Raw genomic sequence first — 27,916 nt, 5'->3', positions numbered from 1 at the left:
TTTCTCTCTCTGCAGATCTGCCGAGTTCCTCCAGCGTTTTCAGATTTTTAGATTTCCGGGGTCTGTGGTAATATATATATTTTTTTGACAACAGAGAGGAACCTGCAAAAAACTGAAGGAGGACTGATTTTAAATATTGCAGCTAGGTCCAAAAACTCCCGATGCTTCAAAATCTCAGGGGACATCCTGTATCAGAAATAAGGAGAGCAACTTTCGACAAGGTTCTCCATGGGAGACTGATCAGCAAGGTTAGATCTCACGGAATACAGGGAGAACTAGCCATTTGAATACAGAACTGGCTCAAAGGTAGAAGACAGAGGGTGGTGGTGGCGGGTTGTTTTTCAGACTGAGGCCTGTGACCAGTGGAGTGCCACAAGGATCGGTGCTGGGTCCTCTATGTTTTGTCATTTACATAAATGATTTGGATGCGAGCATAAGAGGTACAGTTAATAAGTTTGCAGATGACACCAAAATTGGAGGTGTAGTGGACGGCGAAGAGGGTTACCTCAAATTACAACAGGATCTGGACCAGATGGGCCGAGAGGTGGCAGATGGAGTTTAATTCAGATGAATGCGAGGTGCTGCATTTTGGGAAAGGAAATCTTAGTAGGGCTTACACACTTAATGGTAAGGTCCTCGGGAGTGTTGCTGAACAAAGAGACCTTGAAGTGCGGGTTCATAGCTCCTTGAAAGTGGAGTCACAGGTAGATAGGTTAGTGAAGAAGGCATTTGGTATGCTTTCCTGTATTGGTCAGAGTATTGAGTACAGGAGTTGGGAGGTCATGTTGCGGCTGTACATGACATTGGTTAGTCCACTGTTGGAATATTGCGTGCAATTCTGGTCTCCTTCCTGTCGGAAAGATGTTGTGAAACTTGAAAGGGTTCAGAAAAGATATACAAGGATGTTGCCAGGGTTGGAGGATCTGAGCTACAGGGAGAGGCTGAACAGGCTGGGGCTGTTTTCCCTGGAGCGTCGGAGGCTGAGGGGTGACCTTATAGAGGTTTACAAAATCATGAGGGACCTGGATAGGATAAATAGACAAAGTATTTTCTCTGGAGTGGGGAGTCCAGAATTAGAGAGCATACGTTTAGGGTGAGAGGGTAAAGATATAAGAGAGACCTAAGGGGCAACTTTTTCACACAGAGGGTGGTACATGTATGGAATGAGCTTCCAGAGGATGTGGTGGAGGCTGGTACAATTGCAAGATTTAAGAGGCATTTGGATGGGTATATGAATAGGAAGGGTTTGGACGGATATGGGCCAGGTGCTGGCAGGTGGGACTAGATTGGGTTGGGATGTCTGGTCAGCATGGACGGGTTGGACCGAAGGGTCTGTTTCCATGCCATACATCTCAATGACTCTATGAACTCAGAGGATCTGAGAAGGACTGACCAAAATACACATTTGTCAGGGTTATTGCATGAGGAACCTTTTTGCCATTGACAGTCTTCTCCAGTAACCACAACACAAGAAGTGCAAAGTATTCATTCTTATGTTGACTTTCATTTTTGATCAAATGTTGGTCAGCATTGATATTCCTGAAATTTGCTTTCTGCTTTTTGGACCTGTCTAGTTTGTTTGTATATTCACTTGTGAGTAAGGGAACACTTCCTAGATAAAGTTTGGCTCTGGAAAATAGATCTTGCTGACAACTGCATTCATCAATGGAAGTTATCATTTTGTTCCACAGTTTGGCCGACAACTTCACTGCAATGTCAACAAGTGCACAAGAATTTTGACAGCAGCATCAACACTAATGTGCATCACTTCCCAGTTCACCCTGGGCTTTTCTGCTTGGTTAGGATGGGATGAGAAAGCTACAAGATTAATAGCAGACAAGCTCCCTGTCACAGGGATTTTCCCTGCACCGAGCTGCACAAATACATACAGGTCAGGCTTTGAACAGGTGTTATTGCCTGAACCTCTGTTTGCTCTGCCCCCAGCCTGTGCAATCTAATATACTATTTGCTCATGCTGTGTGTGAAGTTGGCAGATCATAGTTCTGTGTTGAGAGTGTGGTGCTGAAAAAGCACAGCAGGTCAGGCAGCATCCGAGGAGCAGGGGAATTGACATTTCAGGCATACATTCCTGATGAAGGGCTGATGACCGAAACATCAATTCTCCTGCTCCTCAGATGCTACCTGACCGGCTGTGCTTTTCCAGCACCACAGTCTCAACTCTGATCTCCAGCATCTGCAGTCCTCACTCTCTCCTAGATCATAGTTCAGTGACTCATTGACCTGAAATATTTCCTTTACAAGTCTGCAGACCACTTTCCTGGGACAGGGATCAGCTACACCTTGCATGTTACCCCAATCTACATAACCTGAAGTCACTGAAACACTTACGTCACAGAACATAAGCACGTTTATCACAGAAATGTGTCCTTGTCCTTTCTGGGAATCAACAGCGAAGAGTTTGCAGAAAGGCAGAAAATGAAAATGAAAAAATAAGAAAGCCTACAACTCTGTCAGTCAATCAGCTGTGGCTTTATCATAGACCACCAACGTGTATCCATCAATAGACAATTGTCCACTAAGCAATGCTAGTCTGAAGTATTGTATTATTCTGTTCTGTCAGTTTGCTTTAATAGATGGATTGGAGAAGATTGGCGGTCAAAGTTAAAAGCTGAGGAAAGAAATTAATTAGAGCAAAGAGTAAGTAGGACATTCCCATATAGTGGATATAGGATTGCTTGCTGAGCTGGAAGGTTCATTTTCAGACATTTCATCACCATACCAGGTAACATCTTCAGTGAGCCTCCAGATGAAGCACTTGTGATGTAGCCCGCTTTCTGTTTATATGTTTGGGTTTCCGTGGGTTGGTGATGTAATTTCCTGTGGCAACATCATTTCCAATGGTGATGTCATTTCCTGTTCTTTCTCTTAGGGAGTGGCAAATGGGATCCAAGTCAATGTGTTTTTTGATAGAGGTCCGTTTGGAATGACATGCTTCTAAGAATTCTCATGCATGTCTCTATTTGGCTTGTCCTAGGATGGATGTGTTATCCCAGTCGAAGTGGTGTCCTTCCTCATCCATTTGTAAGGATACTAGTGAGAGTATCCACATCCAGAAACCCTAGCCACTCTCCCATACATCAAAGGCATCTCTAAAATGACTGCCAGATTACTAAGATCCCTTGGAATCATGGTTGCCCACATACCCACCAATACACTAAAACAGCAACTAATGAACTTGAAAGATCCTATACAGACAACAGGCAAATAATGTCATTTTCAAAATACCTTGCAAGAACTGAAACAAACACTACATTGGACAAACAGGCAGAAAACTAGCCACCAAGATACATGAACATCAACTGGCCACAAAAAGACACTCTCACTAGTATCCTTACATATGGATGTGGAAGGACACCACTTCGACTAGGACAACACATCCATCCTAGGACGAGATGGCATTCCAACCAGAATTCTAAAAACAAACACATTGACTTGGATACTATTTGACACCCCTGAAGAAAAAGAACAGGAGATGACATCACCATAGAAAATGATGTCACCACAGGAAATGACATCACCAACCCAAGGAAACCCAAACAAATAAATAGAAAACAGGCTACACCACCAGTGCTTCATCAGGAGGCTCACTGAAGATTTTACCTAGTATGATGATGAAACGTCTGAAAATGAACCTTCCAGCTCAACGAGCAAACCTACATCCAGAACCTCAACTTGAGCTACAAATCCTCTCAAAACTCACATTCCCACATAGAACATAGAACAATACAGCACAGAACAGGCCCTTCAGCCCACGATGTTGTGCCGAACATTTATCCTAGATTAAGCACCTATCCATGTACCTATCCAATTTCCGCTTAAAGGTCACCAATAATTCTGACTCTGCCACTCCCACAGGCAGCGCATTCCATGCCCCCACCACCCTCTGGGTAAAGAACCTACCCCTGACATCCCCCCATACCTTCCACCCTTCACCTTAAATTTATGTTGAAAATGTGTTGTTGGTTAAAGCACAGCAGGCCAGGCAGCATCCTAGGAACAGGAAATTCGACGTTTCGGGCCAGAGCCCTTCATCAGGAATGAGGAGAGTGTGCCAGGCAGGCTAAGATAAAAGGTAGGGAGGAGAGACTTGGGGGAGGGGCGATGGAGATGTGATAGGTGAAAGGAGGTCAAGGTGAGGGTGATAGGCTGCAGTGGGGTGGGGGCGGAGAGGTCAGGAAGAAGATTGCAGGTTAGGAGGGCGGTGCTGAGTTGAGGGAACCGTCTGAGACAAGGTGGGGGGAGGGGAAATGAGGAAACTGGAGAAATCTGAGTTCATTCCTTGTGGTTGGAGGGTTCCCAGGCGGAAGATGAGGCGCTCTTCCTCCAACTGTCGTGTTGTTATGTTCTGCCGATGGAGGAGTCCAAGGACCTGCATGTCCTCGGTGGAGTGGGAGGGAGAGTTAAAGTGTTGAGCCACGGGGTGGTTGGGTTGGTTGGTCCGGGCGTCCCAGAGGTGTGCTTTAACCAGCAACACATTTTCAGCTCTGATCTCCAGCTTCTGCAGACCTCACTTTTTACTCTTAAGTTTATGTTCCCTTGTAAACACTGTTGTACCCGGGGAAAAAGTCTCTGTCTACTCTATCTATTCCCCGATCATCTTATAAACCTCTATCAAGTCACCCCTCATCCTTCGCCGTTCCAGTGAGAAAAGGCCTAGCACTCTCAACCTATCCTCGTACGACCTATTCTCCATTCCAGACAACATCCTGGTAAATCTCCTCTGCACCCTCTCCAAAGCTTCCACATCTTTCCTAAAGTGAGGCGACCAGAACTGCACACAGTACTCCAAATGTGGCCTTACCAAGGTCCTATACAGCTGCAACATCACCTCACGACTCTTGAATTCAATCCCTCTGCCAATGAACGCTAATAAACCATAGGCCTTCTTACAAGCTCTATCCACCTGAGTGGCAACTTTCAAAGAGCTATGAACATAGTGGAGAAAAGCTGAATCCTGGCAACTAGTTAACTAGTTTCCCAAGAATTACATTTAGAATCAATATTCTTAAGCTGCTGATGAAAGCAAGCACGCATTGTAAATGTTGGGACATGCATCCGATTTGATCTTTCATGCTACAGGCAGTCACCTGGGATTACAGTCTTTATTTACAGAAGTTTTGATAGCTTCAGGATTATTCAGGTATTATCCTTTGCCAAATAGCATGAGGTCACTTCTGTTGAGTAATTTTCTGGTATTCCTGCAAGTAACACTGCTGCTTATTGTAGGATCAGAGTGAGATGTTTGCATGCCAGCTGTTGGTGAGCAGCTGCTGGGGGTTCCCATGTATGAGGACTTCTTGACAGAGGGTGTAGGAGAATGGATAATTCAGGCACTGGTGCTGAGCTTACGTAGTTTGACTTATTTTTGGTTGTTCCGCAACACAGTTGCATTATCGAAAGTTGCATAATTTGAATATTATCTGGGAGAGTTGAATTAGGCTTGTGCACAGTTTCACATCATTCAGCTACAATGGGCCATACTGGACATCTTGCACACTGCAAGCCCTGTGTTTAGAAAGTGAGTAGTTGGCATGGTGGATGCCTGCCATCGATCCCACTTTTCATCAGACTAATTTAAAATTATTAAGTTTTGCTTTTCACTGATATTTTGCAGCCCTTCATTTAAAGCATATGTGATCACTCAAATCCAGTGCCCTGGATCAGGAAATTTTGTGCATTTGGTCATACCTCATTGAGAAACTTAACTGAAGAGCTTCTAATTGGATCTTCAATACAGTTTTTCTTTGGACATTGCCACTTTTGCAAAATAAACATCAACTCAGAGTGAACCTATGCAGTTAACTAACTCTAATAAATCTTCCCATGCCCACCCCAATTCTGAGCAATTGACTTGTGAAATTAGATGCCCAATTAACGCTGTGCCGAATAACATATTTCAGCACAACATGTACATGTCTGTGAATGGCATTGAAACATATCAAACCAAGTACAGGCAGTGACATAAGCCTTTGGACTTATAGCTGCTGAAGCTACTGGGGACAGGGAAATGTCAGTGCAAAGGAAGGAATTTGGTTTAAGCATATGTGATACAGTTTGCAAAGCTTAGCAGAAACCTTCAAAAGCACACTTTAATATCTGACTGCACTCAATCATAGTTCTACCAAACAAGAGGCCCAATCCTTTGCGGTGCCATTCTCTCACATCTGTATGTGCCTTTGTTCCCTACTGGAGGATCAGTAGAAAAAAGCCAGTGTTTTTTGTGCCTCAGACTTTCAGCTAATCAATTAAATGCAGCACGTCATCCATGATAGAGACATGAACTCCTACTAATGCATAAGTAGTATTGGCCCTAGTAGCAAGAAGGATGTATTTTCAAAGATCTTCCCTCACTATTTCTGAAGTCTCTCTGTTGTGTTTTTAGATTGTTATAATGGAAGTCCAGGGGTTGAAATCAGTGGCCCCCAATCGTATTGTGTATTGCACAATGGAAGTGGAAGGTGGAGAAAAACTTCAGACTGACCAAGCAGAAGCCTCAAGGCCACAGTAAGTGATTCTGTTTTGATACAGATTTGTTTTGTCTGGAACATCTACACCTAGTTTTCTGCTTGCTCGAGCTCTGATTTTGTTCACATTTAATAATAAAATAACATTACAGTCAGATATGACTTTTGGCTAGGTCGTACATCAACGTTTACCATTTGTGAACTGTGATGCTTGGTTTTATTTATAACTATTGATTTTATTTCAGATCATTGTGCTTCCAAATGGTATTTGCTTTCCTAAGTGGCCCCACATGTCACAATGTTCATCCAGAGGGAATCTACATATTAACCATGTTGTGCCAAAGTGGCCCTCAGCCACTGTACCATATACCACAAGTGTATACATATTCTTGTTCATTCTGCATTTAATGCAAGTTTCTCTTCAAGCCACACCTTGAAGTTTTTGTTGTATGTTTCCATGAACACCCTCCTGTACTTTGCCTCATCTGCGTGTCACCTCCAGTGATTGCTTGCACTTCAAATGTGAGGTTGACGATTTAATAATGTGTGGCTTTGCAATTGAGCCCATTGTTATCCTCACCTTCAATCCAGACCCAAATACATCCAGTGAGGATAACAGAAGCACTGATCAACTTCAATTTTCTCCACCTTGCGCCCATTGAATCAGTCCTGGCCAAGACCAGATACCTCAGTACAATTTGTGTTTGGAATATTGTCTACAAGGTATAGTTACTCACTCAAACAAATATGCTGATTAGGAGGACAGAAACCACACACTTTTGCCATTAACTGTGTATATAATATTTGTAAGTGCACTGTAAGGAAAATAAACCTGGGCCAAGTGCAATGAGTAGACTTTCTTTTTATCAAACATACTACCAATACATTAGAGCTTTTAACCTGTATAGTGATCTCTTTGGGAGTCTTATTATACCACTGAGAAAATAGAGCTCCCAAGCTTTGTAAACTCAATAGATTAGATTTTAATGCATGCCAGTTGAACAAAAGGTTATTCTCTGTGTTGAATAGGAACAGAAGCTGGAGCGGAGATGTCAGCTGAATCACTTTTGAGTTCAATATTAAATGTAAATGTACCTTTCATGCTTATTGTTTGTATAACTACAGCTTTTCAAAATGATGCAATGTAAATAAGGCCTTCTCTCTGTCTAAATGAATAAAACACATACAGCAATATGGAAAGGATGCATGATTGAGTGGGGCACTAATAAGTATTCATCAAATTGCTGTTTTCATTGGTAGTTGGCTATTAAAATAAACATTGTTCATTATAGCCATTCAGCCTTTTTGCTGGATGTGTTTTTCAAGGCTAAACCGTGCATTTCTTGAAATATTTTTTCATTATCAAGTTTGGGGGAAATGTCAAATAAAAGAGCTGCAGCATGTTGAAGTTATAAAGGAAATAAAAGATATTGAGATAAATCAGAAAGTGACGGTGTGACACTTCAGTTTTTTAAAAAATAGTTTGAGAAAGGAAAGGCTGAAGGTGAGAAGGCCCGGAGCTTGGAATGGTGGGAAGGGTTTTACAAGAAGACAGTGGAAATAGCCATTAGACCATAACATGCAGGAACAGAAGTGGGAGTGGTCAAATTGTGCTCTGGGCAGGTGAGTGAACTGATATATTTGGGCAGTGGCTAAACCCGAGACACTACACATCCACTGTCTCCTAGCTACCCTTCTCTAACCAAAAAAAAAGAGTCTGGTGTGTTGAGAAGATAAGGTTTTTTTTATTTCTTTTTTATTGTTTGATTGGTTAAATTTTTTTTTTCTTTTTTTCATTTTTCTATGTTTTGATTATTTGAAAAAGAGCATAACAGAGAAGTACTAGAAGTTAATTACCTCATAAATTTATATAAATTAATAAAGTAATTAACTAAATAGACATGGCTAGGCAGGTGATGTGCTGCAGCTGTAAGATGTAGGAGCTGGCTGATCCCATTGTGAACAGCAGTGACCACATGTGCAGCAAATGTTGGTTGCTGGGAGAACTCTGGTTCAGAATTGATGAGCTGGAATCTGAGCTTCAAACACTGCCGCACACCCAGGACGGGAGAAGTAACTGAATGCTTTCATTCAGGAGGCAGTCACTCCTGGTAGACTAAGTAGTTCAAATTCAGTTAGTGATCAGGCACAAGATGTGATTGCAAGTGAGGCCAGTAGGGGGTCCTGAGTTCAGGAATGGAGAAGCCTCCGCATTGGACCTTATCCAACAGGTATGAGATGCTTTCTTCCTGTGTGGATGAGGAAAAGGACTGCACGAAGGATCAGCCAGCTGACCATGGCACCATGGTGCAGAAGGCCAATCAAGAGAGGGGGAAAAAAAGACAAGTCATTGTTATAGGGGATTCTATAATTAGGGGGACAGATAGTATCCTTTGCAAGCCTAATCGAGAGTCCCGCACGGTGTGCTGCCTGCCCGGTGCCAGAGCACAGGACTTCTCTGACTGGTTTGAAAGGATATTGGAGCAGGAAGGGGTGGATCCCGATGTTGTGGTCCACGTTGAGACTAACAACATAGGCCAGGCTAGGAAGGAGGACCCGTTTGGGGATTGTCAAGCACTCGGAGCCAAACTAAGGAACAGGTCCTCAAGGATCATAATCTCTGGAATACTGCTCAAGCCACATGCAAGTTGTCTTCAGGACAAGAAAATTAGGGAAGTGAACACATGGCTAAGGGAATGGTGTGGAAAAGAGGGGTTCCATTTCATGAGGCATTGGCATCAGCTTTAGAACCAGGGGGATCTGTACCGATGGGACAGTCTCCACCTGAACCAATCTGGAACCAGCGTTATAGTGAAAAGGATAATTAGGGTGGTCACTAGGACTTTAAGCCAGTGAGTCAGGGGAAGGGAAAGGGAAAATGATAAGAAATGTGATGGTAAATAGAAAGGTAAGCAGCAGATTAGCATGTGTGCAGGAGGGTTTAAATATAAGGCAGACTATGAAAGAAACAAAAAGGAAGGATTACTCAGTAGATATTGTCAGAGATGTTGGAAATTATGAGAGGAAGAAATATAGCAGAAGGGCACTTTACCTGAGTGCTCATAGCATTTGTAACAAGGTCGATGAGTTAACAGCATAAATCATCACGAATGAATATGATTTAATAGCCATTATGAGACATGGTTACAGAATGGAAATGACTGGAGTTAAATAGACTGGGGGACCAGACTATTTGGAAGGACAGTCAGGAAGGTAAGTGAGGTGGTGTAGCTCTGATGTTCAAGGATGATATCAGGGCAGTGCTGAGAAATGATATAGGTTCTATGGAGAATACATTTGAATCCAATTGGGTGGAAATTAGAAATTCTAAGAAGAAAGTCACTGATAGGCGTAGTCTGTAGGCCACCAAATAATAATATCACATTGGGCCAGGCGATAAACATGGAAATAATTAATACCTGCAAAAATGATATAACTCTTTTCATGGGGGATTTTAATCTTCATGTCAATTGGTCGAACCAGCTCGGTCAGGGTGGCCTTGAGGAGGAGTTCGTTGAGTGTATCCGTGATAGTTTTCTTGAACAGCATGTAATGGAACCGACAAGGGAGCAAGCTATTCTAGATCTGGTCCCGTGTAATGAGACAGGAATAATTAATGACCTCATAGTCAGGGATCTGCTTGGAAGAAGTGATCACAGTATGGTTGAATATGGAATACAGATGAAGAGTGTGAAAATCAAATCCAATATCAGGGTCTTGTGCTTAAACAAGGGAGACTACAATAGCTGGAGGGAGGACTTGACTAAAGTAGACTGGAAACAAAGATTTCATGGTGGGACAGTTGATGAGTAGTGGAGGACTTTCAAAGCAATTTTCAAAAGTATATCCCAGTGAAAAGGAAGCACTGTAAGAGGAGTGGTAATCTGTCATGGATGTCTAAGGAAATAAGGGAGACTATTAAATTGAAAGAAAAGGCATATGAAGGCCAAAAAACAGCAGGAATCTAGAAGATTTGGAAACTTTAAAGGTCAACAGAAAGCTATAAAAAGAGCTATAAAGAAAAGTAAGATAGAACATGAGAAAAAACTAGCACAGAATATAAAGACAGATAGCAAAAGTTTTTATAAATATATAAAATGAGAAAGAGTGGCTAAAGTAAATGTTGGTCCTTTAGAGGATGAGAAGGGGTGGTTAGTTATGGGAAATGATTAAATGGCTGAGGCATTGAACAGGTAATTTGTATCGGTCTTCCCAATGGAGGACACTAATAACATATCAGTAAGTGACAAAGAGACGAAGGTAGATGAGGACCTGGAAACAATCATTATTACGGAAGAGCTAGTGCTGGCTAAACTAATGGAGCTAAGGATAGCTAGGTCTCCTGACCCTGATGGAATGCATCCCAGGATACTAAAAGAGATGACAGGAGAAATTGCACTTGTGGTAATTTTCCAAAATTCACTGGTCTCTGGGGCAGTTCCAGCAGATTGGAAAACAGCAAATGTGATGCCACTGCTTAAAAAGGGAGGTAGACAAAAGATGGTGAATGATAGACCAGTGAGCTTAACTCTGTAGTGGGGAAGATGCTTGAGTCTGTTATCAAGGAAGAAATAGTAAGGCATCTAGATAGAAATTGACTTTTTGGGCAGACGCAGCATGGGTTCATGAAGGGAAGGTCATGCTTAACGAATCTTTTGGATTTCTATGAGGACATTACGAGCAAGGTGGAGAACAGGGACCCAGTGGATGTGGTGTACCTAGATTTCCAAAAGGCCTTTGACAAGGTGTCACACATGAGGCTGCTGCATAAGATAAGGATGCATGGTGTCACGGATAAAGTATTAGCATGGATAGAGGATTGGTTGACTAACAGAAAGCAAAGATGGGGATAAATGAGTAGTATTCTGATTTGCAATCAGTAACTAGTGCTGTGCCTCAGGGATCAGTGTTGGGATCACAATTATTCACTTTTTAGATGATTTGGAGTTGGGGACCACTCCAAATCATTTAAATGTGTAGTGTGTCAATGTTTGTAGATTACACTAAGATGAGTGTGCAGAGGGCTGTGAAACATTGCAGAGGAACATGGATACTTTGAGTGAGTGGACAAAGGTCTAGAAGATGGAATACAATGTTGATAAATGCGAAGTCATCCATTTTGGTAGGCGCTAACAGTAAAAAACATGATTACTTGAATGGTTAAAAAGTTGCAGCATGCTGCTGTGCAGGGGAACCTGGGTGTTCTTGTGAATGAATCACAAAAGTTTGGTTTGAAAGTCCAACAAGTAATTAGGAAGGCAAATGGAGTTTTGTCATTCATTGCTAAAGGGATCGAATTTAAAAGCAGGGAGGTAATGTTACAGCTGTACAAGGCCCTGGTGAGGCCAAACCTGGAGTGCTGTGTGCAGTTTTGGTCTTTTTAATTGAGAAAGGTGAACTGGCACTGGAGGGGATGCAGAGGAGGTTCACAAAGTTAATTTTGGAGTTGAGGGGGTTGGTTCATGAGGAGAGACTGAGTAGGTTGGGATTATATTCATTGGAATTTAGAAGAAACATAAAATTAAGAAGGGAATAGATAAGATAGAAATAGAGAGGATGTTTCCACTGGCAGGTGAAACTAGGACAAGATGGTATAGCCTCACAATTAAGGGGAGCAGATTTAGGTCTGGATTGAGAAGGAACTTCTTCACCCAGAAAGTTGTTAATCAATGGATTTCCTTGACCAGTGAAGTGGTTGACACTACTTTAGTAAACGTTTTTAAAGCTAAGATTGGTTGTTTTTGAACAATAGAGGAATTAAGGGGTATGGTGAGAATGTGAGTAAATGGAGCTGAGACTGTGAAAAGATCAGCCAAGATGTTATTGAATGGCAGAGCAGGCTCGAAGGGCCAGATGGCTTTCTCCTGCTAAGTAGGCCATTCAGCCCATCTGTTCCATCATTTAATGAGATCACGGCTGAACAGATAATCCTCAACTCCACTTTCCTGCCTTTTCCTCATAACCCTTGATCCCCTTACTGATTAAAAATCTATTTATCTCAGCCTTGAATACACTTAGTGACCCAACCTTGACAACCATCTGCAATAAGGAATTCCACAGATTTAATACACTCAGATGAAATTCATCTTTATGCGACCCCATATTCTGAAATTAACCCCTTTGGTCCTAGAATCTCCCGCAAGGGGGACTAAACTCTCTGCTTCTGCAGAATTAATCTGGTTTCAACCTTGATCTTCTGTAGAGGAGGAATATACTCGATTACTCTAAATTATGAGGGGATTTAAAGAAATTTCCATTACACAGTACCTAGTTGATGTTTTCACATTTTTTAACTGATTGCAAAATAAAACCAGTTGATGAAGAGTATTTGTTCAAAGTGTTAATCAGTCCACTTTTTGAAAGATTGAAGAAGTGCATCTTAGAATAAGTAGCTAAGGTTATGACAACCAGTAACATAGCATGCGGCATTGTTACATCCCAGTTCCCACTTTCACGTGTCTAAATATTGGAAAATGTAAAGAAAGTTTTGGGTCTTAAGGACATGGGTGCTACTTATTGGAGAGATGTTTGCACATGAGAATATCGAGAGCAGGCCCACAATTAGGAACACTGATTCATATCCCAGTCTTGTGACTAAAGGCAGCTTCAGCCAATGCTCTGCTGAATGTCCATAAAGTGCAAGTTCCCCATGATAGGTATGACTGCCAGGGTGCATTTATTTAATAACCCAGTCTCTACTCCTGTCTGGGGAAGAGACTTTCAAAGATTCTGGGAGAAGAAATTCTTTTTTTGCTATCGTAAATGAAAGGCCTCTTATTTTGAAAAATCTAGTTCTAAATTCTCCCACAAAAGGAAGCTTCTTGTCAGGATCTACACTGTCAAGCCCCGTCAGAAGTTTGCATGTTTGAATAAGATTGCCTATCATTCTGCTCACTTCAATGAGTATAGGCACAATCTGCTCAACCATTCCTCTTAAGACAGTCTCATCATCCTGAAAATCCAGCTATTTGAACTCTAAACTGTGTAGTGAAATTATATCTCTTCATAAATTAAATGACCAACACTGTAGAGTGTATGCAGTCTGCATTCAGTCCTTTCATTTAAGTTATTGAAATAGTAAGTAGTTGAGGCCCTAACATTGATCTTGTGGCATTCCACTAGATGTTATGCCAACTTGAAAACGTTATTTACTCTGTTTTCTGTTAGTTAGCTAATCCACTATTTGTGCTGATATGTCACTGCCAACAGAATGAGCTTTTACCACAATGAGTATATTATCAAATGTCTTTTAGAAATCCAAATACATTATATTTACTGGTTGTCCTTCATCCACTCTGCTCATTATATCCTCAAAGAGCCACAATACATTTGTCAAATACTTTCCTTTTTGCAAAACCATACTGACTCTGACTGGTTGTATTATAATTATCTCAATGTCTTGCTTCTGGTAGCTAAGTATTAGAATAACTGCCCAAAGTTATTGGACTGCAAGTTGTCTCCCTTTTATTCTTGAATAGAGGTATGATATCTGCAATTTTTGAATACATTGGGACTTTGCAGCATCCAGGGAATTTTAAAAGGTTATACTAATTCATTATCTCTGCTGCTACTTCTTTTAAATGGATAAAGGTCTTCAGTTACATGTTAGTCCCCATGGTTTAGTCTCTTTCATCTTCCAAAGGCTTCTTTTCTAGTGATCATAACTCTAAGTTACACTCTGTCTTCTGATTTTCTCATATTCTTGGGATGCTTTTTGTGTTTTCCGCTCTGATCTTTTATTGCAAAAAGAACTAAATACAAGAGTAAGAATGTCATGCTTCTGTCATATAAAGTATTGCTGTGACCATATCTATCCATACCCTGTGCAGGTTTGGTCTCCTTGTCAAAGGACGGATATAAATGCATTGGAGGTGGTTCAGAGGAGGTTCACTAGATTGATACATGGAATAAGAAGGTTTATTTGTGAGGAAAGATTGAATAAACTGGGCTTTGTCTTCCATTGGAGTTTCGAAGAATGAGGGTTGATGTGATTGAAGTGCATAAGATCCTGAATGGTCCTGACAGGGTGGACGCTGAAAGGATGTTTCCAACTTATGTATGAATTCAGAATGGAGTGGGCATGTTTTAAAATTGTGGGATGATTTTATTCTTAGGACAGCAATGAGAAGATACATTTATCATGTAGAATTGTGTGACTTTGAAACTCAGCCACAAAAGGTAGTGGGACGGTGTCATTTAGAATTTTTTAAGTGAAATTCTTGTTAGCGAGGGAACATGTCGGGCAAAAATTATAGAATTATGAAATCCAAGTTATCATTAATTGTAAGACTCATCTGACAAAAATATTCAGGTAATAAAACAAATACAACAGAAGTGGACTTAGTTGATTCACAATAACATGTTGATCCTCAGTTGGCTGAGGTCCTGTCTCATGCCAACTTCTTCTTGCGTCTTTCTGCACACAGTACCACAGAAAAGTAGGCCTTATTAACTCTTTGCAAATCACAAGGACAGGCCTGACAAACAGTATCCCTGAACTTTGACTGGTGAAGGCAGTATATTATTAGAATCTTAGACCATAGACAAAGGAGCAGAAATTAGGCCATTCAACCTATTGAGTCTGCTGCACCATTCAATCATGGCTGATAAGTTTTTCAACCTCATTCTCCCACTTTCTCCCCGTAACTCTTGATCTCCGTCTTAAATATACTCAATGACCTGGCTTCCACAGCCTTCTCTGACAATGACTTCCATAGATTCACCACTCTCTGGCTGAAGATGTTTCTCCTTATTTCCATTCCAAAAGGTCTTCCCTTTACTCTCAGGCTATGCTGTCTCATTCTAGTCTCTCCTACCGATGGAAACCTCTTCCCAACATCTATACTGTCCAGGCCATTCAGTATTCTGTAAGTTTGAATTAGATCCCCCCTCATCCTTCGAAACTCCGACAACGACCCAGAGTCCTCAAACGTTCCTCATATGTGAAGATTTTCATTCCTGGGACCATTCTAGTGAACCTCCTCTGAACCCACTCCAGGGCCAGTACATCCTTCCTGAGATATGGGGCCCAAAACTACATAATACTCCAAATGTGGTTTGACCAGTGTCTCTCAGAGCCTCAAAAGTACAATCCTGCTTTTATATTCAAGTCCTCACAAAATAAATGCCATCATTACATTTGCCTTCCTAACTACCAACTCAACCTGTAAGTTTACCTTGAGAGAATCCTGGGCTAGAACTCCCAAATCTCTTGGCACTTCAGACTTTTGAATTTTCTCTCCATTTAGAAAATAGTTCATGCCTCTATTCTACTTACTGATGTGCATAACCTCACACTTTCCCACTTATACTCCAATTGTCATATTTTTGCCCACTCTCCTAACCTGTCCAGATCCTTCTACAGCCTCCCTGCCTCCTCAATGCTACCTGTCACTCTAACTGACTTTGTATCATCTGCAAACTTAGCCAGAACGCCCTCAGTTCCTTCATCTAGGTAATTGAAGTATCAAGTGAAAAGTTGTGATCCCAACACTGACCCTTGCGGAACACACTTGTCACTGGCTGCCATCCTGAGAAGAACCCTTTTATCCCCACTCTCTGCTTTCTGCCAGACAGCCAAGCATCTATTGATGCTAGCACCATACCTCTAACACCATGGGCCCTTATCTTACTCAGCAGCCTTCTGTGTGGCACCTTGTCAAAGACCTTCTTGAAGTCCAAATAGATAACATCTGTTGGCTCTCCTTGGTCTAACCTGCTCATTACTTCTGCAAAGAATTCTAGCAGATTTGTCAGGCATGACTTCCCTTTGATGAAACCGTGCTGACTTTGCCCTATTTTTCCATACACTTCCAAGTATTTAAAAATCTCATCCTTCACAATAGATTCAAGGCTAGGCAAATTGGTCTGTAATTCTCCCTCTTTAGCCTTACTCCCTCTTTAAATAGGGTGTCAGGTTAGTGATTTTCCAGTCCTGTAGGACCCTCTCTGACTCTAGCGATTCCTGAAAGATCATCACAAATGCCTTCACCATCTCTTCAGCTATCTCCCTTAGAATTCTAGGGTGTAGTCCATCTTGTCCAGGTGATTTATCCATCTTCAGACCAATTTTTCTCGCACCTTCTCCTTGCTGATGGCCACCATACTCAGCTCTGCCCCTGACTCTCTTGAATTTTTGGGATATTACTCGTATCTTATACTGCGAAGTAATTACTCAGTTCCTCAGCCATTCCGCACTACTATCTCTCCAGCGTCATTTTTCAGCGATCCAATGTCCACTTGTACCTTTCTTTTGCCCTTTTATATATCTAAAGAAACTCTTACAGTCTTTCTTTATATTACTGGCTAGCTTAACCTCATATTTAATCTTTTGGGCTAAGTGAGGCACATACAGCACATGGTATCTGCTTGATGTTTTTTCTTCCAGATAAGAAGCATGATTAGTTAATCATCTTGAATTTTGCTTATTTAGTGTAAGTGCCTCATTAACTTAGACTTTTACCTAACTGTGGTTTAATGTTGTTGATTAGATCAGTTATTTTTAAATGACTGTCTTTCTGTTTTTGCATGCCTCCTACTGGATATTAATTATGACTGTGTTTGGAAAGGCCATTTTACTTTTAAAAGCAGAGTATATTATTTATAAATTGAACAAGAAATATCAAACTACTGCAGAGTAAATGTGAGTAACATAAGTGGATGGCAATCCGACATGAACTAGGTAAAATATTCTCAGACATTCAGTAAAAAAAAACAGGGGATTAAAGTCAAAAGGAATTGTATAGTTCTAAACCTAGTCACGCACTAACAAATTAAACATAAATTGAAAAGTTACACTTAGATGCTTTGATTGTGTATTGTAACTAAACTGAACTCCTAACTCCTACAAAGTGGGAATATGGAATTTGAGACATAAACACATCTGTCATGTTCCTACTGAATAATGGAGAGGAGTCAGTGGGCATAGTGGTCTACTTTTGCTCGTATTTCACATGTTCATCTATAAGATGAAAAAAGATTTCTTCAAACCCTCTGCCATTCCTTCTTTGCCATTACATAAATCCGCAGTCTCATCCTTCATGGCACCAACACTTAATGTAGCTTCTCGCTTCATTTTATTGATGGAGATAAGCTTTTTCTCTCATCATTTTTGTGGTTTTCTCTCATACTATTTCTCCTTCTTGAAATTTTTTATTCATCCTTTTCCCAGTCACCAACATCAGGGTAATGCTTGGCAACAGTAGAAAAAAAGATAATACACATCAAATATATATTTTTTGCAAGTTACCAATGGCATCACTCATGACTCTTGTACCTTTACAATAAGGTAATTAATGAATCCTGCTCGAGTATACATTATGACTGTTATAACCATCCTAGTTGATTACACAAAATATTGTTGTTAAAGAAAAGCTATACTCAGTATAACCTCATTCTCTTTATCAATTTAATTTGCATGATTTAAGATGAAAATAAACCATAATTATTGTAGTACTTTTCTTGCATGTGCCAACTGTTTCTTGATTTACTCTTTGTCCTACAAGGGGCTTGTGAATTACTTCCAACTATGTTCCCTTCCTTAGTTATTGATACCTCCACCAAAACTGATCATGCACCTTGGTCTTCTGAACCAGGATCATTGTTCACAACTGAACTGATCACATCCTTTATTAACAGAGCTATTCCACTTCCTCATCTGTTCTCCCAATTTGCAGGAAATGTAAAAAAAAATCAATGAATATTCAAGTTGTCTGTGTAGTGTTTGTCATATCATACTCATTTATTTCTGGCTAACGTTATCAATTCATCTAACTTAGTGCAACTGTTGTGATTATTCAGAAAGAGGTGAATGTGTGGCATTCTATCATTGGAGCATATATGAGAGAGCATCTCACATTATAGTTAGTTAGATAGTCACGGTGATCAGTTTGGTGTCTGCAAATGCAACTTCTTTTGCTCATGGCTTTCCTAATTAGTTTAATTTTTCTCCTCCCACTGATGCATATGTCCTTGTACTGACTAATGGGAACAGAGTGCCATAAATTCATGCAGTTTGACCTGACTAGCATTCATATATTCATGGTCTTCCTCGTCCTATCATCACAAATATGTTAGTGTCTGTAGTGCTGCCAGTAATTTAAAAAACACTTACATCAATTGACACCAAAGTCCAGGATACTGTGTGCCAAGAGGGAAAACAACTCACAAAATTTCAAAGAATTAATGGAGCATTTCTAAAAATATTCTTGCCTTCATATAAAGTGAAGCTTTTTCGTAACATCTTGATTGTTTACTCATGCCTGGCAACCAGAAGATAAATTTAGAATGGAGGTGCTTGAGATCAGGCGTTCTGCACAGCCAGAAATAAAAAAAACTGATGTGGAGATCTAATGTTCCCAAGTAGATATTAAAATGAACTTCGCACCTTTTGAGACTGGTACCTTTAACTGACCACTGTATAAAATATGTATTGAGATTCTCACTTGGCACATTTCTGCATTACTTCCTGCATTTGTTTGCCCAACCACTTCAAAGTCGGGCTGGTAACAAGAATAATTCATGTCCAGTATCTACGAGAACAGGCAGGTGGTTTTAATATATGCTTTCATATATAACTTCAGCCAGCCTGGTTATGGGAACCTTCTTGTTAGATAACTTGGTGGACCATAATACACTGGGGATGATAAGTATCTCTCTCTGTTAGAGAGACTATTGGTTACAGGAAATGATGGGCATTACTCCATGAATTGTGATTTGACCACCGTCACTCACGCAATTCTGTACCACACTGTAGCTGACTGATTTCCCCTGTCCAAACTCCCCACATCCCCCACCCAAAAACCTAACATGTGCACACAAACATACACACGCACTAATATTGAAAATTGATATAGAATGCAATGTCACATTGAATCATTACAGATCAGGTTGAAGCTCATTGTGTCTGCCTTGAGAATACCCTGAGAATTTTAATTTGGTGCCATTCTTCTTCCTTTTCCACATACCCTGTCCATTGTTTCTGTTTAAGTAACCATCCAACGCTCTGTTGAATGTCTTAATTGAAACAGCCTCAGTCACAATTCTAGGCAATGCATTCCAAACTCTAATACTCCATACACACAGAAACGTCAACTTATTGCCCTTAATTTATCATCAAGGAACTCAATCAAATTAATCAAGCATAATTTTTATTTAACCACTCACTGACTCGCACATTCACCTATATTTTTTTCAATTTATACCAATGTTAGATTACTTGACTTTTTGTTGCCTTTCCCTTTTTGACAAACAGAAGTGCAGCGTTCAAAATGTCTTCCTCTGTTTACCACCAACAATAAAGTGTCATTTTGATGTAGCTGATCTTTAAGAAGGACAGCAGTCTACAGTTAGGGTCATATTTTTGTGACCCTAACTTGCTGAACTTACTAAATCCTTTTTACTGAACTGAAAGGTAATCAACTGGGTTCCTCATGTAGATGCTAATACATGACACAGATCAGTCTCGGTGGCAGCTGGTTCCTCAGATTCATGTCACATTCACCGTCATTTTGTTGGCTATGGCAACTATCATCTTATTTCCAATTTCCTGCCTTATCACTGTATCCTGTAATAACTTGCTTTTCAAGTAAATATCAACTTTTTTGAACAACTTAACATGTATCAAAAGCCAAATTGGGTGTCACATTTTGGATCATCACAAATTTGTTGGAGGGAGTACTGAACTGATTTTTAAAACTTTGCATTGTTAATACAATTTGTATTGTGAGCTGTGAATATAAGAACTGGAACTTGTCAGTTGACCTTTCAAGACTGCTGTACTGTACAAGAATATTTGAGGAAGTGCTCCAAGGATAATCGTTAGTGAATTGAAGCCACATGATTAAAAAGACATGGATCAGCCATTGGACACCAAGTGGAGACTGGTATATGGTTGTTTCTCAGGCTAACCATAAGGACATAACAAACACAAGCAGATGGAGGATGTTTGGTCCCTGCAGCTTGCTCTGCCATTCATTAAATTCATGGTTGGTCCTGTACCACAACCTTCTGCTTCCTGCACTACCACCCCCCCCCCCCCCCCCCCCCCCCCCCCCCCCCCATTTTAATTGTTACCTGCAGTACTGTGCATTCTTGTTCATGGTAATACTCTGGCTAGATAAACATTTTCAGCGACTTTGTTTTACTTATGTTTATCAACTAATTAATGTTGGACAGAATACTAAGAGGATTCCCCTGATCTTCTTTGAAATCCTGGTATGGCATCTTTTATTTCTACCTGAACTGATACTTTAACATCTCATCAGAAAAATGCCAATTTCAACTGTACGTGTGATTTGAAGTATCAGCTTTTATAATGTGTTCAACTCAACATGAATCATAGAACACCTCCAGTGTGGAAGTAGCCAATCACCTTTAGCCAGTCCACACTCACCCTCCAAAGAGTATCCCATCCACACATACTCCATCCCTGTAAACGTGCATTTCCCATTGCTAATTCACCTAACCTATACATCCCTGGACACCACAGGCAATTTAGCATGGTCAGTCCTCCTAACCTGCATATCTTTGGACTGTGAGGAGAAAGTGAGGACTGCAGATGCTGGAGATCAGAGCTGAAAATGTGTTGGTGGAAAAGCGCAGCAGGTTAGGCAGCATCCGAGGAACAGGAGAATCGACATTTCGGACATAACCCTTCTTCAGGAATCTTTTCAGGCATCAGCCATTCCTGAAGAAGGGCTTATGCTCGAAACATTGATTCTCCTGTTCCTCGGATGCTGCCTGGCCTGCTGTGCTTTTCCAGTATCTTTGGACTGTGGCAGGAAACCCACATGGTCATGTGGAGAATGTGCAAACTCTGCACAGACAGTCATAGAGATGTACATCATGGAAACAGACCCTTTGGACCATGCCAACCAGATATCCTAAGTTAATCAATTCCCATTACCAGCACTTGGCCCATATCCCTCCAAACCCTTCCTATTCATATACCCATCCAAATGCCTCTTAAAGGTTGCAATTGTACCAGCCTCCACTACTTCCTTTGGCAGCTCATTCCATACATGTACCACCCTCTGTGTGAAAATATTGCCCCTTAGGTCTCTTTTATATCTTTCCCCTCTCACCCTAAACCTATGCCCTCTAGTTCTGGACCCCCCCGACCCCAGGGAAAAGACTTTGCCTATTTACCCTATCCATGCCCCTCATAACTTTGTAAACCTCTATAAGGTCACCCCTCAGCCTCCGACGCTCCAGGGAAAACAGCCCCACCTGTTCAGCCTCTCCCTATAGATCAAATCCTCCAACCCCGGCAACATCCTTGTAAAACCTTCTGAAACCTTTCACATTTCATAACATCTTTCCGATAGGAAGGAGATCAGAATTGCATGCAGTATTCCAACAGTGGCCTAACCAATGTCCTGTACAGCCGCAACATGACATCCCAATTCCTATACTCAATGCTCTGACCAGGCTAGAATCGAACCCCGGTCCCTGGCGCTGTGAGGCAGCAGTGCTAATCACTGAACCACCATGGTGCTCCCAGGAGCCTATGACTATAGAAAAAATGCTCCAATAAAGCCAGGACTGACACCTAGAAAAACATCAGACACTCTGTCTTGACCTCCCATGCATGTCTATTTTACATATAAGTACCACATTTTGATTTTCTATTTTAGAATAGAATAGAAACCTATTCTCATGTACGTTTATGTGAAAAATACAGTGAAATATTTTATAAGTCACCCAACTGTGGCATCGACAACAATGACAGAAGTCATACATAATAATCAAAAAAATTTAAATTAAGACAAAAATTCATCACAGTTCATTAACGGCTCCTGAGCTGGGGAAAAGCCAATTAAGGAATGATGGAATACCTGAAATACAACCAGGCCGAGACCACCACGCTGAGACAAGATGGCTTTTTCAAGTTGTGACCACCATACCAGGCCACTGAAATAATAGGCCAGAAGCCTCTGAAAAGACGAGTGCCATTCTGGGTCTTGTCCAAGGTGGGACAAGACTGACTCACCAGGAGACCGCCATTCTAAGCCCAGACCGCCACTACTTCCTCAGGTGCCTGGGCCTAGCCGTGGATCTGCAGCCTCAGCCTAGCCTGCGATTCTGGTCCGGATTAGTCAACCAGGGACTTACTCCTCACCCGCCAGCAGGAGCTGTGTCCAGTTCGTCCAGGTGTTTCTGCTGCTGCCACCGTAGGCCTCCTCCTTGACCTGCAGCTCTCCAGATTAAAAACAACGAAGAGAAAATAGAAACAACTAAAGATGAGCGAAGGAAAAAAAAAGAATGTAAGCCAATGGGAACAGACAGGCCCTGGGCTCAGCCCCCTACTCCGCTGATTGAGCTGCTCATCTGCACTTCATCATGTTTGATTTCATTGTTTATTCAGCACAGTTTCTGGTGAAGGTCTTTTGCAAGATTCTTATGGTGATCGCTACAAAAGTAGTGCATGGATTCAATGGAAAACCTCTCATGAATCCCAATTATTCAAAGTGTCATGCTTTTAAGACAATTTACCATTTCTGCAACACATGTACCTTAACCTTTCCAATGGAATTCGATGTAGTTTGGCAAGAGCAGCGTGGTTAATGTGATGACAGATTAGACATATTTTGTTGAAAGTAATCTGGTGGTTTGTTCTGTAATCTAATGACATGACAATAATATGATAGCACAAGTACAACACCATGTTCTTACTTTTGAATGTATTCCCCCTTTCACTAATTATTTGCATGACCACATCTACCTACATGTAGATTGATTCTAGATATTTTACAGTGACTGAATCTATTTTTCGAATCTGTCTGCTCAGACATTATTTGTATGATCACGTCAATCTACAAATAGATTGATTCTAGACATTTTACATTTTACAGTGACTTAACTGATTTTCTGAACCTGTCTGCTGAGAGGTCATTTGTACGACCACTTCTATCTACACATAGATTGATTCTAGCTATTTTACTGCATCCTAACCTATTTTCCTAATCTGCCTGTTCAGAGATGTTATTGCACACCTCTGGAGTAGGTGATGCTTGAACCCAGGTCTCTCATTTTAGGGTTAGGGATGTTACCACTGTGCCAAAAGAGGGTTTTTTTTTACAGGAAGTTAAATTTCATTTAAATATTCAATCTTGCTGGAGCCAATTAAACAATTCTGAACTGTAGGAGTTAGTTATGCAGCATACCCAGCAATAAATAAAGTTAGTGAGAAACATTCTGAATGTGGAATAAAATCATGAGACTCTGTTGCATCATTAAAACAGAAAACACTAAATGCTCACATCACATCAGCATCTACAGAATGGAAAACCAAGCTGACACTTCAGATCAAAGACTTTTCATCAGGAATGTAATTTAGAGTATGTCTTTTGTAGCACAGTAGCTCAGTGGTTAGCACTGTTGCCTCACAGCTCCAGGCTGAGTTCCACCCTCAGGTGACTGTATGGAGTACGCACATTGTCCCCCTGTCTGCAAGGGTTTCCTCTGGGTACTCCAGTTTCTTCCTACAGTCCAAAGAGGTGCAGACTAGGTTGTTTAGCCATGGGAAATGCAAGGCTACAGAGGATAAGATAGGTGGATAGGTCTGGGTAGGATGCTCTTTGGAGGATTGATGTGGGTCTAAGTCGAAAGGCCTGGTTCCACACTGTTGCGATTCTATGATTCTATCTCCAGATTGTACATGAAAACAGAATGAAACAATAGTGACCCAGTTGCAGTTTGAAATTAAAAAAAAAGTTATTTCTGAGCATGTGTATGTCATTGGCACAACTGCCATTTAATGTGTACTCTCTATATGTGCAAGGTTCATTTTAGTCACTAGTTAGACCATTTTAGAAGGCACTTAGATTCTGTTATTCAAAGACTCTTAGCTATTATGACTTCTAGGATAATAAAGCATGAACCTGTTTCATATCAGCAACAACAACAAGGTTTTGCATGGCAAACTAATTGATAAAGTTAAATCACTTGGGTTTCAGAGTGTGTTTGCCAATTGGATACAAAATGGGCTTTATGGTAGGAGACAGAGGAAAGTGGTGGAGGGTTGTTTTTCAGATTGGAGGCCTGTGACCAGTGTTCCAGAGGGATCGGTATTGGGTCCACTTTTGTTTGTCATTTATATGAATAACTTGGATGAGAGTATAGGAGGCAGGGTTAGGAATTTTGCAGATGACACCAAAATTGGTGGTGTAGTGGACAGTGAAGAGGTTATCTAAGATTCTAAAGAGATCTTAATCATTTGAGTCAGTGGGCTGAGGAGTGGCAGATGGGATTTAATTTGGATAAATGTGAGGTATTGCATTTTGGTTAAACAAGCAATGACAGAGTCAATGAAGTGTGAAGCTGGATAACGCACAGCAGGTCAAGCAGCATCAGAGGAGCAGGAGAACATCTGCAGTCCTCACCATCTCCCAACAAGGGCAGGACTGATATAGTTAATGGTAGGGCCCTGGGTAGCGTTTAGAACAATAAGAAGGTGTTTACCATGCTTGCATCCATTATTCAGACCTTTGAGAATAGGAGTTGGAAAGTTATATTGAGATTGTCCAGGAAATTGGTGAGGCCTCTTCTGGAGTATTGTGTGCAGGTCTGGTCGCTCGGTTTTAGGAATGGTATTATTAAGCTGGATAAAGTTCAGAAAGGATTTATTAGGATGTTGCCAGGAATGGAAGGTTTGAGTTATAGTGAGAGGCTGGATAGGCTGGAACCATTTTTGCTGCAGCCTAGGTGGTGAGGGGTGACCTTTTTGTGGTTTATAAAATTATGTAGGGTATAAATAAGGTGAATAGCAAAGGTTTTTCCTAAAGGTGGATGGAGTTCAAATCCAGGGGCATATTTTTAAGATGAGAGGATAAAGATTTAAAACGGACATGAGAGGCAACTTTTTTGTTACACAGAGTGGTTTCTGCGTGGGATGACCTGCCAGAGGAAGTGGTGGATTCAGGTACAGTTACAATATTTAAAAGACATTTGGATAAGTGCATGAATAGGGACAATTTGGAGGGATATGGGCCAAATGTAGGCAGGTTGGACTAGTTTAGTTTGGAAACATGGTTGACAGACTGAACGTTTTCCATGCTCTATGACTCTATAACAACAATTTTTAATGTAATAAAATATCCAAAAATGCTTCACAGGAGCATTTTAAAACAAAATATATCACCAAACCACATATGGAAATATTAGCCCAGATTTTTTGATGGCCAGAAAATCATTTCTGCAGCATAGTTGGGAGTTACACAAGGGTACACATGGTACTCTGCAGAATCTCCATTGTAATAGATTGGAAGGGAATTGCCCAGGAAATTGAAGATTCCACTGGACATTTCCTCAATGTTTGGAATCCTCCAAAATGCATCTAGAATGAAGAACTCAAAGGGTTCTGCTGCAGTTCAGTAAAGTTGCTCAATAAGGTTAGACCAATAAAAACCTTGTCTAATTCCCAAGTAACTATTCAATTGACCCTTTCCCCAACTTATCACCACCCCTTCAACTACATATCGATCTCCTCCACCCATTATACATTACCCAAACCCTGTCCTGACATTCCACCACTGTCCCCCCTCATCCCAACAAACTCAGGGACAATACACCCTGTCTGCACAGCATCACTGCCTGCCGCACCAGCAGCCATCCCATGCCAGACCCAATATCTCTCACCCTACCCTGAGCATTGCAGCCCTTTTGCCATCTTGTGCACTGGCATTTTACTTGGCACCTTACCTTCCAAGTACCTTGATCTCACCCTCAGCTGCTGTCAAGAGTCAAGTACATAAACTATCTAAAAGATGAGAATCTGAAATTCTAGGAATTGACGAATTGGACATCAGTACAGTCAGTACTCACAGGAATGACTGCTGCAAGTTCGGACATTGGCGGAGGTTTGGATAACTTCACCTTTATGTCGGGTAGAGAATCGGATCCTAGGCAGGACTGTGTTGGAATTGTCAAGTGTAGAATTAATGAATGAGGGTTTCAGCAGCAGATGAGCTGAGATGGGCAGTGTTGAATAATGTTACGGAGGTAGGCATAGGTGGCCTTAGTACAGGCAGGAATTTTGATGTTGATGTCAAGGGTAGTCATCAGGCAAGGGGCACTCCACCCCTTGCAGAACATACTGTAAAGTCAGACAGACATAAAGCTTGGTCCTGGTGGGATTTCTAGGGAGATACATCTACCTGTGCCTCTTCAGAGTTAACATGCTTACCTTTACTTTTCAAATCAGCTTTACAAGTTGATTGTTCCAAGGCAGTAAAGACCAACAGATTTTAAGTTGACAACTCAGTAGCTCTAAAGCACAACCTATAGCAATGTAAATATTAAAATTACATAAACATATCATTGCAGCTTTCAGAGTAATCTATTATTCTTGCTGACAAAGTTTTGTGCACCAACTCCCATTAATGTTGCAACTTAAGTTTGTATCAGGAAACCTGTCAATCTGACATGTTTTAAATCAAATCCAAGCCATTTTGTCACTTTAAAACAAACTGGCAGACTTTCTCAGTGGAGATGAGAGTTGCCATGGAAATCCTAAGTGAGGTACCGGAAGTACCGATCTTTTTTTCGAAGATGTCAAGGATGAATCGATTAGTGACTGAAGTAGCTGGCTGAATCAGAATAATCACATAATAACAGGATCAGCCTTTACTAATGTTAATGAACTCTCATTTCACAGCCAAACAAGCACTGTACTGATAAATTTTTTATTAAATTTCAGTCAGTGCACAGCCCATTAAATATTGTCATTAAACTTGGCTTTTATTGTAAAGGTTGCTTCGCAGCAAGGGGTTACTAATAACCTGCACTCTGCTTGGGTCTTGAAAACTTGCTGTGTGAAGCTGCAGGGTTCTGAGCTTCATCAGCAGAAAGGGGCAATCCTTGATCCTGAATCACAATAGCAGGCTATACCATTTGCAATGAATTCAAAGCTTTTCTTCCTCTCCTTGCTTTATCACTTGGTCTCCAGTGACTGGGAGGCCACATGAGGCACGGGTGGGAAAAATAAATGAGGAGAAAAATATATGATACAATTAAAGATTAATCGGATTTTTAGAGCATATGTATTTTGCAAATATTGACATTTTAGTGCAGACATTAAGCCTGGAAAATACTGCATAACATTTTTGGTGAATTGCGAAAAGCTTTTCTGCACTAAGAATTGGTGTTTGTTTTCTTTCCACCGCATTTGTCGAGGATTTTCACAGTTAAAATTTTAGGAATAATAGTCTCGTTTTCTAATAGGTGTTTGACATGTTAATACTGCAGTTTCTAGGCTGTGCCATTAAGGGTAATTAGTTATATAAAATATCACCTCTTCAACATCATGCATACTGTCTCCACAAAATACATTCATCCATGGATTTGACACTGTCCATATAATCTTGAGTAAATGCCAAAAGTTTTTGAGCACAGTTTTGCAATATTTGTGACAGCTCCAGTATTTAGTGCTG

General features: G+C 40.9%; 1 protein-coding gene across 4 annotated transcripts in view; it reads left to right on the top strand.

The window, feature by feature from the left end:
- cadps2 (Ca++-dependent secretion activator 2) overlaps positions 1-27,916 on the top strand; it is a 727,075-nt gene that overhangs the window by 323,059 nt on the left and 376,100 nt on the right. For all 4 annotated transcript variants that reach the window (XM_060839929.1, XM_060839928.1, XM_060839926.1 and 1 more), the window contains exon 6: positions 6,404-6,525. In XM_060839929.1, the coding sequence (XP_060695912.1) occupies positions 6,404-6,525 (122 nt within the window). The remainder of the gene's footprint in view (positions 1-6,403; positions 6,526-27,916) is intronic.

Source organism: Hemiscyllium ocellatum, chromosome 19 (assembly GCF_020745735.1).
Source record: "Hemiscyllium ocellatum isolate sHemOce1 chromosome 19, sHemOce1.pat.X.cur, whole genome shotgun sequence".
NCBI lineage: Eukaryota > Metazoa > Chordata > Chondrichthyes > Orectolobiformes > Hemiscylliidae > Hemiscyllium > Hemiscyllium ocellatum.
Note: the sequence above shows the minus strand (reverse complement) of the source record. Positions and strands in the feature narration are given on the sequence as shown.